Source organism: Mytilus galloprovincialis, chromosome 9 (assembly GCF_965363235.1).
Source record: "Mytilus galloprovincialis chromosome 9, xbMytGall1.hap1.1, whole genome shotgun sequence".
In the NCBI taxonomy this organism is placed as follows: Eukaryota; Metazoa; Mollusca; class Bivalvia; order Mytilida; family Mytilidae; genus Mytilus; species Mytilus galloprovincialis.
In genome coordinates this window covers 23369673-23386416 of record NC_134846.1, presented here as the reverse complement: position 1 = coordinate 23386416, position 16744 = coordinate 23369673, and the positions used below count along the sequence as shown (strand labels likewise).

General features: G+C 30.5%; 1 protein-coding gene across 1 annotated transcript in view; it reads left to right on the top strand.

Moving 5' to 3' along the window:
* Window positions 1–849: 849 nt before the first annotated feature.
* Window positions 850–16744, top strand: part of LOC143044657 (cAMP-dependent protein kinase regulatory subunit) — a 102249-nt gene continuing 86354 nt past the window's right edge. Inside the window, exon 1 of the mRNA XM_076216721.1 lies at window positions 850–1040. Within this exon, the coding sequence (XP_076072836.1) occupies window positions 876–1040 (165 nt within the window). The 5' untranslated portion in view covers window positions 850–875. The remainder of the gene's footprint in view (window positions 1041–16744) is intronic.

Sequence of the window (16744 nt, the reverse complement as noted above, 5' to 3'; positions counted from 1 at the left end):
AAAACATAAATATTTTCTCATACTCATCAGCCTCCAAGTTTTAGTATAGTATTACTTCAGGTGTTGTGTACAGGTGAATATATCTAACTCATATTAACACTTTTCATTTTACATAATAACCAAATAATTAGCATTTAATCTGTTTTGGTTTAGAATATTATCAGCATTTAAAATATGTTTTGATTTATATAATAATCAATCAGGAGTAAACTAAAATGCTAAACTTCAGCATAATAGGAACATTTGTTATATACTCATCAACATATGATAACTTCCTAATATCAGTGGGACAAATATAATACAGAAGGAAAAAATATTCCATGACATAATTTCCGCAGAACAAATATTATTATAATATTGTTTCCTTCAGGAACAAATATTATTAGGAACAAATATACGTTGACAATACAACACATGTAAATAAGTATTTCAAATTTGCGGCTTTTGTTCTTACAGCAAATTTAAGTCTTTTTAAAACAATTTAAACATTAGAAAAAAAATCTAGTCTATCGTTATTATATAAACACTCTGCTTACATTGAAAACCGATACATAGGGAACTGTTTGTTTTTTTTAAATACTTTACATTTGTTAGATTTTTTACATAAAAGCAAATGTTTCCAATTTAATTTCAATTTTTTTAAAAAGTTCATTGATATCAAAACAGAAAAAAATGTCAATAATTTGCCAGTATCTCAAATGTGTTGATTAAATGATCTTGATTTGGTGAAAACAATTGTAACGGAAATCTCGTCAAAAAGCAGATAAACTACTGACATAGTGTTACAAATGTACCGTCAACCCGGTCTTCGCCTTTTAAAGTTAGCCAATCGTCGGTACCGTTACAACCACATTTCGGAAAAACTACACGGAGAAATGGCTGCCAATTACTCTGAAGAGCAGAGTCTCAAAGAATGCGAGAATTACGTGCAAAAGCATAATATACAACAAGTTTTGAAAGATTGTATAGTACAATTGTGTGTTAGCCATCCAGACAACCCAATTATATTCCTCCGAGACTACTTTGATAAGCTTGACAAGGTAAGTTACTGGTGACATTTCACATTTATCAAAACAAAACATACCAGGGTGTCCTCTGCGACGTCCGCGTTACCAATTTTGTTCTTCATAAGAAATGAGAAAAAAATCTGCTTTTTAGACAAACTTTCATCTGTTTCTAAATAACTTTACTATTGCAGAACCTTGAGTGCACAATTGTGAATGATATGTCCACATGTCTTAGACATTTGATAGATGTATTTGAAATATAAACTTTAGTCTATAAAACCTGGCAACAGACAATTTATATTAGTCTGAAAATTTTCTCATACTCCAATGGCTGTTTTGCCAAACAATTTGGGTCGGGGTCCTCAGCCCTAGCTTGTCAGGCAAAACAGCTGTTGGAAGTCAGAATAATCTGGAACTAAGTAACAATATATATATGCGGTGTAAAACAGTTTAAGGTTTATGTACCCTTCTGTAGCCATTTTTGTACGAATTTTTCAAACCTCAATTGTATCAAAACTAAAGATATAATAAATAATAGAGATAGGCCATTTAGTACATGTTCCAGGGGGAAACTTGATGCAAAGCATTATTTTTTACTGTTTCATTGCATTTGATAGATAAAGAGGACTTTGTGGAAAATAAATCAAGATTTTTATAGAAAATCCACAGCCTTTAATACAGAGATTTTTGTTATAAAATTTGAAACATAAATTACTCACTTGATTTTCTATGATGTGCTAGTGTTTATTTTTTACAAAAGTTCTAAGTAACCTGTAAATTCCAAAACACCTCGTGCTGAGTCACTAAAGTAGAGCGCACCCTTAAAGGCGTACTTGATTTTGCCCATATTTATACTTGTCTTAACCAATAACTACATTTATAAACTTGTTTTAAGGAAATCAATGCTAGCACTGCATGCAATAATCCTATATCTATCAGTCATCAAATTGCCAAATATAAAAGTACAAGGATAAAGGCTGTGGATTTTCTATAAAAATCTTGATTTATTTGCCACAAAGTCCTCTTTTTCTATTAAATGCAATGGAACAGTAAAAAATAATGCTGTGCATCAAGTTTCCCCTTGGAATATGTACAAAATGGCCTATCTCTATTATGCATTATATCTGTAGTTTTGATACAATTGAAGTTTGAAAAGTTCGTACAAAAATGGCTACAGAAGGGTACATAAACCTTAAGCTAGGATTTTGAGGGCTTTAGTCACTTTTGCATGATATTAAAACAAACCTTATTTTATGTATTAAACAGCAAGGGACCAAGAATGTATAGTTCTGGTGGCATCTTTGTCAAGGGACTTTGGCATGCTTGGCAGTTATTGTATGACTTGAATGGTTTGGCCCTTATTATATAAAGATTCTTATTTGGGATCTGGAAATTAGTTTTGAAATTCAAATTTTGACTATTAAATGAACAGGTGTCTTATTTTTTGCTCTTTGTGACCCTAAGTTATTGTCAAGTGTAGCTTACTCTAGTCTGGATATACAGTTGGCCTCAGTAGTTGAACACATAAAGACCCCTGAAGTGCTTAACACAAATGTATCTACAAGAAAATCAGAGGCTGTATTAATAACCCCTCCACATGTATAGTAAGTGTTAAGAGTATGATGTTGATGTTGTTTCTTTGGTGTATGCTTAAAATTTATTCATAATTTATTGAGCCATATAATAGAGAGAGCTCTAGTACTCTAGTACTAGCTCTAGTACCCAAGTACTAGGTAAAGCCAGACTTATTGAAATGAATGTGAAATTCCTTAAAACAGATTATCATGATTATATATCACTACAATAATTCAATTTTTTTTTTTTATGATTTTATGCTAAAAAATCATTGACAAAATATGACAATTTTGTTTGGCAATCAAAGATGCCCCCTACGACCCCTGTATCCACCACTGAATAAGAGCTTGATATTTGGTTTAGACATTCATATTATCATGATTATTATCTATTGTTGAAGTTATAGATGTATAAAGAAGATGTGGTATGAGCGCCAATGAGACAACTCTCCACCGAAGTCACAATTTGTAAAAGAAAACCAGTAAATTTCAAAGTCAGTCTTCAACATGGAGCCATGGCTCACACCAAACAGCAAGCTATATAAGTGTCAAACCACTCTAAAAAGACAATCATGAACTGTCTCATCTATATATCCATTATCAATTTTACATGTTGCCTTGTTGATGCCTTAAACTTTTGTTTTGGGGTTCCTATCCCTTCAGGAAATGTCCTATATCTTCTTTTAACAGTATGTCTATGAAAAACTCAAATTATACAGGAAAATACCTTAATATTTGCATTAAAAAACATTTAAGCAAACAATTTCTGACAGATCATCTGCAATTGCAAGTGTTGTTTCAATAAAACATAATTTAATAAATGTGCTTATATTTACCTGCCATTGATTTGAATAAAACATGAATAAATAAGGACAAAGTACATTTGTTTACATATCATGCATATGTTCAAGTTATGAGATCTTGTATCTTTTAATAATTCAAACATTTTTGTCAAATATATAAAAACTATGAAATTTATATTATTTATTTTTATTTTCAAGTCTGATTTCATGTTTGAGGAAACTTCACTTTATGAACCCACAATTCATTTTTTGGGGGTATTGGAGGAAATTGTATATTCTGCCTATTTTTATTTTATTGCATGCAAGCATATATATAGGTAATCACAATAATCAGGTTCTGCATAAGTTTATTTTTGGTGTAAGGGTAATGCTCTGTATCTGTATATTTACCGGTATTCTCTGCAGGTGTGCATCAAACCATCAATATTTAACATTTCTACATTTTACAGTATTTATTGTTATTTCATAGATTGTATGTGTATAAAACATGACTGATGTACTTTTTAAATATATCATGTTTTGTTAAGAACATACATGTAGATATAATGGTCCGAGACCACAATTGTCGTCCCTTGATTTTTGTTGTCCACAAATATAGTCCCTAGTGTTGACAGTGGGTTACTTGCCAATTGTTTTTATACCCCTTTCAAATTTATTTCTCCATGTTTAATGCCTCAGATTGCAAGTAGGGGGGTGAAATTACACTGTAAAAAAATTCGGGTCCAAAATTGTAAAGGAAAGTAGTGATTTGGTCCCGCTGAAAAGGTTAAAAATTAGCACTTCAGAAGCTGTCAAAAGATTTCAAGACCCCCTTAACATAAAATTGTCCATATTTTGAGTTGAAGCTGGTGAAGTTTTCTATAAGTTTGATATAATTTGTCCCAAAAGTAGTACAACACACTGTAAAAAATTTATTGAGAAAACGCAGGTGGGATTTTTTTAATTTTCATTTATGTTCTAAAAGAAATGCACTACGAAACAATTGTGGTCTCGGACCTAATGACTGATCGAATTCTGAAAATATTAGACATTTTTCAATACATTTGATTTCAATTTAGTCCAGGAAGTACCTTCCACTTTGTACAGGATAGTTTAAAATATCTCAGACAATATATGTTTCAGAAAACGTCATTCGTTTAAGTGCATTTGCACAAATGATGTTGACTTAAACTAGGTCTTTTAATGTAAATGTTATCTAAATTAATTATGTCATGTATGTATTATCTGTAAAACCTGAAAGAAAATGACTTGTTTGTAGCTGATTTTTGTGTTGTACTGTCACAATGACTGTATACACACATGACACAGGAAGCTTTTAACAAGGAACCTTAATGTAAGAGACACAAGGTACAGATCTTAAAGAAATGGCAGTTTCAGAAAATTAGTTTAAATCCCTACTCACATATATACTCTACATTCTATAATAAAATTGAGAATGGAAATGCGGAATGTTCTCTAAGTTCACGGAATAATAGCAGAAACATTTCATTGAATTTCTGCAATAAGAAATAGTTTGAGAGAGATCAATAAACTGTTGACCAATTAAATGTGTTTTCCTGTACACTCTAAAGAAGCTTTGAATTACATTCAATCTTCCAACTTCTTTAGAATACATATATAGAAAGAGGGGGACTATTACCATGATTACTCTCTTAGTATCCCCTTGAAGTCAAGTCATGTGTGTCATTATTTGTAAAATTGAAGATTAAAATTTGACGATATGAATCTTATTGATAAAAATCATTATTTCTGTCAATTTTTACACCTATGGTTTGACATTTTGACTTGTGTAAGTTGTTTATGACTAACAGTACTTCTTTTCTCACAGTTTTGTACTTCTAATCTTCAAGATTAAAGCTATTAGTTATATTCCATGTATTTGTATCTGGTTTGGTTTTCATTTACAAAATAAACCATTGGTAAATGGTTTATATATCAGTAGATATAAATGTAAGAGATGAATATTTATTGATCAGTTGGAAAAGAAAGATAAGGGTGAGTCAAATGGTGTAGTGTACATATATACCTTAAGACAAAAACCCCATGAGATTTTAGAAAATACAGGGGAACATTTAATAAGTCAAAACCAGCAAAGACTTATTGAACCAAATAAAGTGGAGTGAAATTTTAACAAAACACAATTTTCAATAACATTTTTCAAATTTGAAATTAAATAATGATTGATTTTCAAGTTAAACTTGTTTAGATCAGTAAGATATTGTCCACAAGACAGAATGTCAAGTGAACCATCATATTAGAACAATTATGAACTCTGGAATTAATCAATATACTCAGTTAAAAAAGTTCAGAAACCAATATCCTTAAAATTTGATCATAGAAAGTATTGAAATTTGTTTTTGATTTAAAGTTTTTAATTAAAATGTAAGTCCATAAACCTTTTTTACTTGGTATATATATACAGTGAAACCTGTTTAAACCAAACCTCTCCGGGACTTAAGATTGTGTTCGGTTTTGGCCGATGTTCGGTTTTATCAGGTTCACAACGCATACAATTTGTTATGACGGTTCATATTTGGTTTAGACAGGTTTTTGGTTAATGCAGGATTCCGTTTAGTCAGGTTTCACTGTATATATAAAAAGATATAGTCTGAGATAGCTCTGATTGATGAATCTAAAGTTCGATGATCTTTTGTTAGGCCCTTACAAGTCCTATATAGGCCATACATCAGAGCAATCTCGGACAAAAAAGGATTGCAATTCTTATTCTGTAGTCAGTTGCTGAAGCATTCCACAATGATAAATATCTATCTCCTCACCAGGGCTACACTTGGATAATTTATACCTGTCTCTTTAATATTATTGGGCTGTACATGGTATTATATGTGACTTTTATAGTCAAATGGATTAAATATTTCTATTACCTTATGCATTTAACTTTTAACCATCTACATTCAATGATTCAATGATGCTAATTAAATTTTCAATATACACAAAATCTTTTGAAAAGAAAATCTACCTATTTATAGAAAAAAACCCATAGAAAATCCATATATTAAAAACATGTTTCATATGAAAAATGAGGGAAAAAAGTAAAAGTAGGATAAAACATCTGGTACATTTAGAGGAAAATGTTTTCTAGGGTCACAGACATTACTATCTCTAGATATGGTAAGTTAGTGTATTATTGTACCAAATGTACTTTTGGTGAGCAACTTTCTAACTTCTACGTCATAGATATCTCATAGAGACATGAGATAGTTGTCTCTTTGGCAATAGTGTTACATCTTATGTTTTTTTGCTTTTTAATGTAAATGTACATTAATTTTTGTATGTACAAGGTAATCTGCTGAAAGGAAGATGAACATTTGTCTTTTAGTTCAGTTATTAAGGGTTACATGTACGACAAGGTAGGTTTTAAGGACCTTGACTAGCCATAAGGGTCTTGCATGGTCAGAAGGTGAGTAAGGGTTAATTGTAGAGAGAGGTTGAAGCATTTATACAATTTTAGGGAGAATGAAATCTTGTCACAGGCCTGGCACTGTAGGAAGAAAAGGACAGTACAATTAGATGTTGGAGAATGTATAAAAAAATGCTCTTTGAAATGTGTTGCCTTCACTTGTTAAAGATGGGAGACAACTCTGGAAAAAGAAATGTAGGCCATATTGCTCTGATGTCTGACCAGCCTTTTCTGGGGGGATCAATTGGGATTTAGGCAATTTTTTCAGGGTTATCAGGTGGCAATTCAAAAGTTCTTAAAAAGATAAACCCGTAATATTCTCAATATTCGTTGAATTTGAAACTTGTGGAATTGACAGCTCTGAAAATGGTAGAGACTAATTGTCTCTTATACATTCTTTAGAATTTATATATTTTTAACAGAAATTTTAAGATTTTTGTTCTTTTTCAAAATAAAACTTCTGGTTTTGACACTATCAAACCAAATTACCGTGGTCTACGAAACAAAAACCTGTTCTGGCATCAGTTCTTCAAGAAATATCTACTTTCTTAGATTTAGCGTTACAACGCGGTTATGTATAAAAACGTGACAACACAGGAGTCCTGAACATTCCATCAAATCTATTATGAGCTACTCGACTCTTCAGAACAGAAGTGCTATAGATTAATCAGAGAATAGTAATTCCTCGTTAGCAGACATGTATCTCCTCATATTGTTAATGATTGTAAAGATTAGATACTCTCAGCGTCTGTTGTAGTAACATTGCCACCTTTAATAAAGACGACTTAATAGACAGTTGATAAATGTGTTTACTTCTAAGAAATGGGTTTTAAGGTGACTATGGCACTTCACCCTTTTATTGAATCAATAGTTTGTAATATGCACAGTAAATAAATATGTTAATTGTTTGATGGCTTTGGAAATTGGAATTTTAAGTGCAAAGATCAATTTATCTGTCTGACGTAGAAGTATTGCATTGTTTGTGAAGATAATATGCATGCATGTGATTTAAATGCAATTTACATACAAAGGCATAGATTCTGCAACTTGTCTAGAAATATTTTCAAAATTTTGGACTCATGTTATAAAATTGCTGATACTTGATCTTTCTTTAACATGTTTAACTAGTAGAATCTGGTAATGTTACAAAATAGGGAAGGTTATAATGATCTCAGAATTATTTTCTCTTTTCTCAGACAACTTTTAATGCACATGTATGCAATGCATCTGTTGATTTATTTTTAAGGTTGTGAAACACTGGCCTTTTAAAAATGGCTGATTTCCTGGTCTTATTATGAAGCCCCCAAATTCAGTAATTTAACATTTTTCTTTCCTTTTTATCTATTTTTTGCTAGTCCATATTTTTTTATCAATACAAAAATAACTTGATGACATTTCTCTAAACTCTTTCTTTTGTTACCTCACTATAAATTTAGTTCTGCTGCTTTAATTATGATGAAACAAATGCCCCCTCCTTTTTTTTCCTTATCAAACTCAGCAATCCTTTAGTTCAGTAATATTTTACATTGTCATTCTTGCCAACTTCTTAGACTTATAAACACTTTTTATGAGCTCAATATGACATACTCAAGATTATTATCGACACACTGTTGGAATGTATGATTATTTCAGACAAAAAGGATAAAGAAGGCTTTATTTCCTAAGACCTCATTATATTAATTTGTCATGGTTCTTTTAGGTTATAAGACATACTGTTGAGAAATGAAGACATCAATTTTTATTACCTTATTCAATGTATGTATAAAAACATTCATACAAGAGAGACATTTAAAACAGCCCTCTATATGAGAAACCTTTCCTTTAATTTTAATATACCAGTCATATATAGTTCTTGAATGTTATTGAAGCAATAAAATTGATATGGCTTAACTTTAGTGTTTGTGTAAAATACAAAACAGAAGACAGGATAATAATAAACTATTGATTTCACAAGGTCGTCTTACGAATGTGAATAAAATATCTATACAATGGCTACTGTAATCAGTCAATATATTGTCTGTTGTCAAATGTCTATGCTTTGATCTAACTCTAACATGTTGGGAAGGATAGTCTGTTTAAAGAAGTAATGATCTTGAATTACTACCCATCCCATTTGAGATGATACTGCATAAATGTTTTTTAGAAAAAGAAGGATATGGCGACAAACAACCGTGTATCAATTAGATGACAACACAAAACCATGACTTGTAAAGTTAGCCTCACCGTACATGAAAAAAAGAAAATCAAAGTATCAATGCTAAATAATGGTCCTAATGTTGTCTAATGTCAGTCCATTTATTATATTAAGGTACAGCAGGCATTTTTGCGGGCTTAGTTGGCAACAGCTGTTTGGGTGCAATAACTAGAAAACCTTTTAACAAATGCTTTTCAAAATTTAAAAATGTTACTATTGAATAACCAAAAGGTAGTCAAGTTTGATATATAAACGTTTTTTAGGAGTTGATAGCTCTTGATACATTTGTACATTGAAAATCCCACTAAACTCAGATTCCAATAATAGCTTGAGAACTGTTTATTCAATTCTTTTAAAAAAAATATATATTTTTTTTATGACGAAACAAAATTTTATTATGGTTTGCCAATTTTCACTCCTGCTTTTTGTCGAGCCTTCGACTTTAGTCGAAAAAGCGAGACTAAGCGATCCTACATTCCGTCGTCGTCGGCGTCGTCGTCGTCGGCGGCGTCCACAAATATTCACTCTGTGGTTAAAGTTTTTGAAATTTTAATAACTTTCTTAAACTATACTGAACTTCTACCAAACTTGGACAGAAGCTTGTTTATGATCATAAGAAAGTATCCAGAAGTAAATTTTGTAAAAATAAAATTCCATTTTTTCTGTATTTTACTTATAAATGGACTTAGTTTTTCTGCGAGGAAACATTACATTCACTCTGTGGTTAAAGTTTTTAAAATTTTAATAACTTTCATAAACTATCCTTGATTTGTACCAAACTTGGACAGAAGCTTGTTTATGATCATAAGATAGTATCAAGAAGAAAATTTTGCAAAAATTAATTTCCACTTTTCTGTATTTTACTTATAAATGGACTTAGTTTTTCTGCGAGGAAACATTACATTCACTCTGTGGTTAAAGTTTTTAAAATTTTAATAACTTTCATAAACTATCCTTGATTTGTACTAAACTTGGACAGAAGCTTGTTTATGATCATAGGATAGTATCAAAAAGAAAATTTTGTAAAAATAAATTTCCACTTTTCCGTATTTTACTTATAAATGGACTTAGTTTTTTTGCCAGAAAAAAAAACATTCACTCTGTGGTTTAAGTTTTTAAAATTTTTATAATGTTCTTAAACTATCCTGGATTTCTACCAAACTTAGACAAAAGCTTGTTTCTGATCATAAGATGTTATTCAGAAGTAAATTTTGTAAAAAAAAAAATCACTTTTTCCGTATTTTACTTATAAATGGACTTAGTTTTTCTTTCAGTTAACATTACATACAGTCTGCAGTTAAAGTTTATTAAACATTTATTAGATTCATAAACTATCCTGGATTTTTTTACCAAACTTGGAAGCTTCTTTCAATCAAAAGACAGTATCGAGAGGGAAATTTTTATTGATGTTTTTCCTCATTTTTGTTGAGTCTACGATTAACAGCAAAAGTAGGCGAGACACTGGGTTCCGTGGAACCCTTACAAATTTTTCAGAGTTATGGCCCTTATTTGGTAAAACAATGACACTAATTAAAACATTTATGGAAAACACTGTTTGCTGTCTTTTTGACAGCCTCTTTACAGAGCCTTCTGAAAAATTCAGAACAGTATTTTGGCAGATCATTATACTGTCGAATAAATTCGGTCTTGATACAAGAGTTACCAACAGAATTGAATATGGTCTTATTTTCTAACAAGAACAGAAACTTTCCGATACTGCATTTTTCACTTCTTAATGTTTAATTTTTAACTTCAAAATTTATTGATATAATAGAGGAAGTGCTGAGAAACTGGAGAATAAGGAGAAAAAACAAGAAAGGAGTGGAGAAATTTAAGCAGTCAGAGAACCTCGGTTGTTTGATCCAGCTTAATGGGGCTACTTGTTTAGGGTGTAAGTCTGCAAATGCCTTAAAGAAAGGACACTCACAGAGCTGCTGTAGCTCCAAATAATGATACAAATGTGGCACTGAAGGAATGAAAAATGCCCTATTTAGAATAGTTCTTACAGCCACGTAAAAACTATCAAGTACTTTTAAATTACCAAAAGTTTAGTGTCACATTTGTAGCATAATAATTTAAAAACGGTTTATTGGATTTTAATTATTCTAATGTAATTAGATATTTTAACATTTCAAAAAATAAATAACAATGTATATATTTGTATAAGGTTTAAAACACCCTTGACACAAATATTGTTATTTAATCACCTTCTTGTAAATACCCAAATAATCCACAAAACCTTTAAAAACAGAACCTTTTGACTTCTGAAGAAGTGTTTAATTTGACATTGATTCTGTGTACAATAGTTTGTTTTCTCAGTTTAAATGACTTTAAATGATAATTGTTCTGAATTGGTCAAAAGTCTATGCAACTTTATTCATAGTATACAAATTTTAGTTCATTTATATGTTTTGAAGTTAAGTATGACGTTCATTAACAACACTGCATGAACTAGTACACATTTTTATTAAGAGGCGAGCTGATTAGCATGCCTCAGGGTGTGGGATTTTCTTGCTGTGTTGCAAACCAATTGGTAGCCTTCTGCCCTTTTCTGCTCTTTGGTCAGGTCGTTGTCTCTTCGACTCATTTCCTATTTCCATTCTCAATTTTAAAGTATCTGAAACCACAAAACACATATTATGGTAATATGGATTCATTACTATTTGTTATAGATATCAGTTTTTGTGGATTTTGTGCTTGTAGGTTTGTAACCAACAATTATTGAAATTTCAACAAAGTACACAATTTCTATTGGCATACCGGTATCTATTTAATATGCAGACTTTGGCAAAACCACTAAATCAAAATGTCCATGAAAAATGATTTTCCCTAATTCCACTCAAATTGGTATCCATATGACAATATGACAATAAAGGAATCCACAGAAACTGTGATATTGTTTAATACAACATTCAAAAATTGCACAAATTATTAGCATAAATTAGAAGCAAATGTAGATTCTAAATATTAAATCAATGAAAAAATCTGTAATTTACTCGTTATAAAAAGAATTTAATGAACCAAGTAACTAACATGAAAACATGAACACTGAACCATGTTTAAATACAAACTACTTAGTTGAGAGGCTTTTGTACAGCATACATAATTGCTATGTTATTTCCTAGGACTGCAATACTATTCATTCATAATTTGATAGGCTTATCTATAGCTTATGTTGTATCTGTGTTATCTCCCTTTGAATGTATCTGTTACGTGTCGAGTATAGCCACTAGGATTTTTTTATAGGCCAATGTAGTGCTTAAGTTTTGTCAGAATTTGTATCTGTGTTATCTCCCTTTGAATGTATTTATGCGAGTTGTAAATATGCCCAGAAATACTAATAGAATACAGATATGAGGCAAATGCTTCTGTTATCAACAAAATGTAAAACAAATGTGAAACAATTTATTATTACTGTTTGAATTTGTTGCTATCTGGAAATATTTTCTGTTACAATCATTTTCTTTTATATTTATAAGTAGTTACATGTATCTTAGAAATGTGAATTAGAAAAAAGAAATGATGTTAAAACAGTTTCTTGTTTTCTTACTGGAACATAGCCCATGAGAACTGACCAATTACATTGCTAATCAACCTGTCAATCATGTCTTTTGGTGTTAAAATAGCCTTCCTAAGTATGCACTAATGTTCTACATGTTCTAGATAAATTTTTTTTCTATCTGGTGTTGTTGTCATGATCAGAGAAATAAACACACCTTAAACATGTTAGAGATAATATTTATTATTGTAATTCATGTTAAAAAAAATTCTGCACTGGAATTGTAAATTTTGGGATTTTCTGGGCTTATGATTTGATTTTTTTGGCAACTAATTATTTACTTGTCTGTAACAGATGTAGTTTGAAGCTTTTCCAATTTTTACTTGACCTGGCTAAGTAGACCAAAATAGTATTTCTTAAAACGATGTTGATTAAACCACACTGTAACTGAAACAACTAATTTGTAAATACCTGACATATCTTGGATATGGCTGTTTTCCTTTGTTGCAAAAGTTGTTTTGAAATAATACTAAATGTGCACAGCGCACGGAAATAACAGTGAGTTGACTATGGGTGTTACCGTTTACCTGTAGCTATTGTTCAACCAGATTGAAACATTGACAATGCAATAAGGACATTTAAATTGACCAGTTGGTTTGGTAGATTTAAATCTACCTTGATGCTACCTGTACAGTTTTTTATTCACCTAACCAAAACTTTCAGCATGCTTTTTTCCTGAAGTATTTCTTATCCTATCACTTCACCTGTTTAATTGTTACTGTTATAGTATAACTGAGATAGTTTTTTTATACGACCGCAAAAATTTTAATTTTTCGTCGTATATTGCTATCACGTTGGCGTCGTCGTCGTCTTGCGTCGTCGTCCGAATACTTTTAGTTTTCGCACTCTAACTTTAGTAAAAGTGAATAGAAATCGATGAAATTTTGACACAAGGTTTATGACCACAAAAGGAAGGTTGGGATTGATTTTGGGAGTTTTGGTCCCAACATTTCAGGAATTAGGGGCCAAAAAGGGCCCAAATAAGCATTTTCTTGGTTTTCGCACTATAACTTTAGTTTAAGTGAATAGAAATCTATGAAATTTTGACACAAGGTTCATGACCACAAAAGGAAGGTTGGGATTGATTTTGGGAGTTTTGGTTCCAACAGTTTAGGAAAAAGGGGCCAAAAAAGGGCCCAAATAAGCATTATTCTTGGTTTTCGCACAATAACTTTTCTATAAGTTAATAGAAATCAGTGAAATTTAAACACAAGGTTTATGACCACAAATGGAAGGTTGGGATTGATTTTGGGAGTTGAGGTCCCAACAGTTTAGGAATTAGGGGCCCAAATAAGCATTATTTTTGGTTTTCGCACCATAACTTAAGTATAAGTAAATAGAAATCTATGAAATTTAAACACAAGGTTTATGACCATAAAAGGAAGGTTGGGTTTGATTTTGGGAGTTTTGGTCCCAACAGTTTAGGAATAAGGGGCCCAAAGGGTCCAAAATTGAACTTTGTTTGATTTCATCAAAAATTGAATAATTGGGGTTCTTTGATATGCTCAATCTAACTGTGTATGTAGATTCTTAATTTTTGGTCCCGATTTCAAATTGGTCTACATTAAGGTCCAAAGGGTCCAAAATTAAACTTAGTTTGATTTAAACAAAAATTGAATCCTTAGGGTTCTTTAATATGTTGAATCTTAAAATGTACTTAGATTTTTGATTATTGGCCCAGTTTTCAAGTTGGTCCAAATCGGGGTCCAAAATTAAACTTTGTTTGATTTCATCAAAAATTGAATAATTGGGGTTCTTTGATATGCCAAATCTAACTCTGTATGTAGATTCTTAATTTTTGGTCCCGTTTTCAAATTGGTCTACATTAAAGTTCAAAGGGTCCAAAATTAAACTAAATTTGATTTTAACAAAAATTGAATTCTTGGGCTTTTTTGATATGCTGAATCTAAACATGTACTTAGATTTTTGTTTATGGGCCCAGTTTTCAAGTTGGTTCAAATCAGGATCCAAAATTATTATATTAAGTATTGTGCAATAGCAAGAAATTTTCAATTGCACAGTATTCAGCAATAGCAAGAAATCTTCAATTGCACAGTATTGTGCAATAGCAAGAAATTTTCAATTGCTCAGTATTGCGCAATAGCAAGAAATCTTCAATTGCACAGTATTGTGCAATAGCAAATATTTTCAATTGCACAGTATTGCGCAATAGCCAGAAATATCTAATTGCACAATATTGTGCAATAGCAAGAAATTTTCAATTGATTGTAGTTATCTTTCTTTGTCCAGAATAGTAGTTGAGTCAACTTAAATCATTGTTTTATACAATATACAATGTATATTCACTTTTACTACCAACTGATAAATTAAAACAATCTTTACCATTCAGTGATAACAAGCACCTTTTGTTACATTTTAATATTTTATGATGTATTTAAATGAGTAGTTATTGTTGCAAACTCCATTGGAAATTTGAATTGAGATCAGTTTTGGAAAAAGGGAAAGGGGGATGTGAAAAGAAAATGGGGGGGGGGGTTAAATTTTTCTCATTTCAGATTTCATAAATAAAAAGAAAATTTCTTTAAACATTTTTTTGAGAGGATTAATATTCAACAGCATAGTGAATTGCTCAAAGGCAAAAAAAAAATTTTAAGTTCATTAGACCACATTCATTCTGTGTCAGAAACCTATGCTGTGTCAAATATTTAATCACAATCCAAATTTAGAGCTGTATCCAGCTTGAATGTTGTGTCCATACTTGCCCCAACGGTTCAGGGTTCAACTTCTGCGGTCGTATAAAGCTGCGCCCTGTGGAGCATCTGGTTTTAAACTTATAAAATTTTTTATATGGCATCAAGGCTTCAATTTTTATCTTTGTTGAATAACATAATATGCATTCAGTTTAAATTAGTTTATACATGGTATGAATAATGCTAGAATATGACTACTTATATTTGATAACTGGACACAAACTTATTTCATGTTCTTACATTAACTAAACACTGTGAATTTGATAAAAAAAACAAACTTTTCTCATGTTTTTTTTTATTAGAGAATCCTAAAACAGGTAAAGAAATTAACATTGTTATAAGTCTTTTTGTTATGGAAATGGATGTTTTCCCTGAAATAATTAATCATTCAAATGCCAAAAAACATAACATTTAGACGGAAAAAGAGAATTTTATCCCTCTAAAGAAGGATTATCCCTCTATACAGGTATAATCACCATACAGGGGGTTTGATCCCAACCTGTTTAATAGGAAATAACTCAAAATAATTTGTTTTTGACATGTTCCTTGTAGAAATTGTTAATGTATATTCATATTGAAATATCAAAATCATATTTGAATGATCTATTTTATTTACTCTAAATATTTTACATCTCATCCAGTATTCCATTTTCTTTATCAGAAATAATTTATAACATTTTTCTAATTTTATGAACATGATGAAAGTTTTCGAATATTTGTTCATGCTTTTGACTATATAACTAGATTTTCTCTCTATATCAGTATTCTGTTAAATTTCCCATGATATATATATCCCTAAAATCAGGTACAGAATTTTGCAATATTTGATTATTTCCATTATCACATTTAAAATGAGTATCCTCACTTTACAAATATTTTGGATAAGTTTATTCATATATTTTCACTAAATCACTTGATTTTATTATGTCCACAGTATTGAGTTTTTATTTCATTTACATGTATATATTCCAATCAAAAAAATTTAGATCCAGAACTTTATAATGATTACTTCCAATTTCACATTCATATTATCCCAACATTAGGAATATTTTGGAATATTTTACTTTTTCATTTCACTTTATCACTACATTAGACTATATCCACTTTATGAATTTAAAATTTTGTTTCATTTCCATGATAATTCCAATGATATATATTCCATTTAAACAGGTGAATCATTCTTATAATATATCCCAAAATTTATAATGAATGTGTTGCAATTATTTCTCCTTCTTTCATTCAAGTTTGATTTTTTATAACCTTTTAGATAACTTATTCCATATTATGCAAATTGAATTTCCTTCAGTGAACACAGTATTTTTTCCACAAAAATCCTCTTATAATAAATTTCAAAGAAAAACACTGCAAATATCATAATCCAAAATGAAAATCTTGAAGGGACATTATAAAGAAATGCACAACATATAATCCATCTGAAAATTGAAACTGAATCACCTGGATAGCTCTTTCTTGTGTCA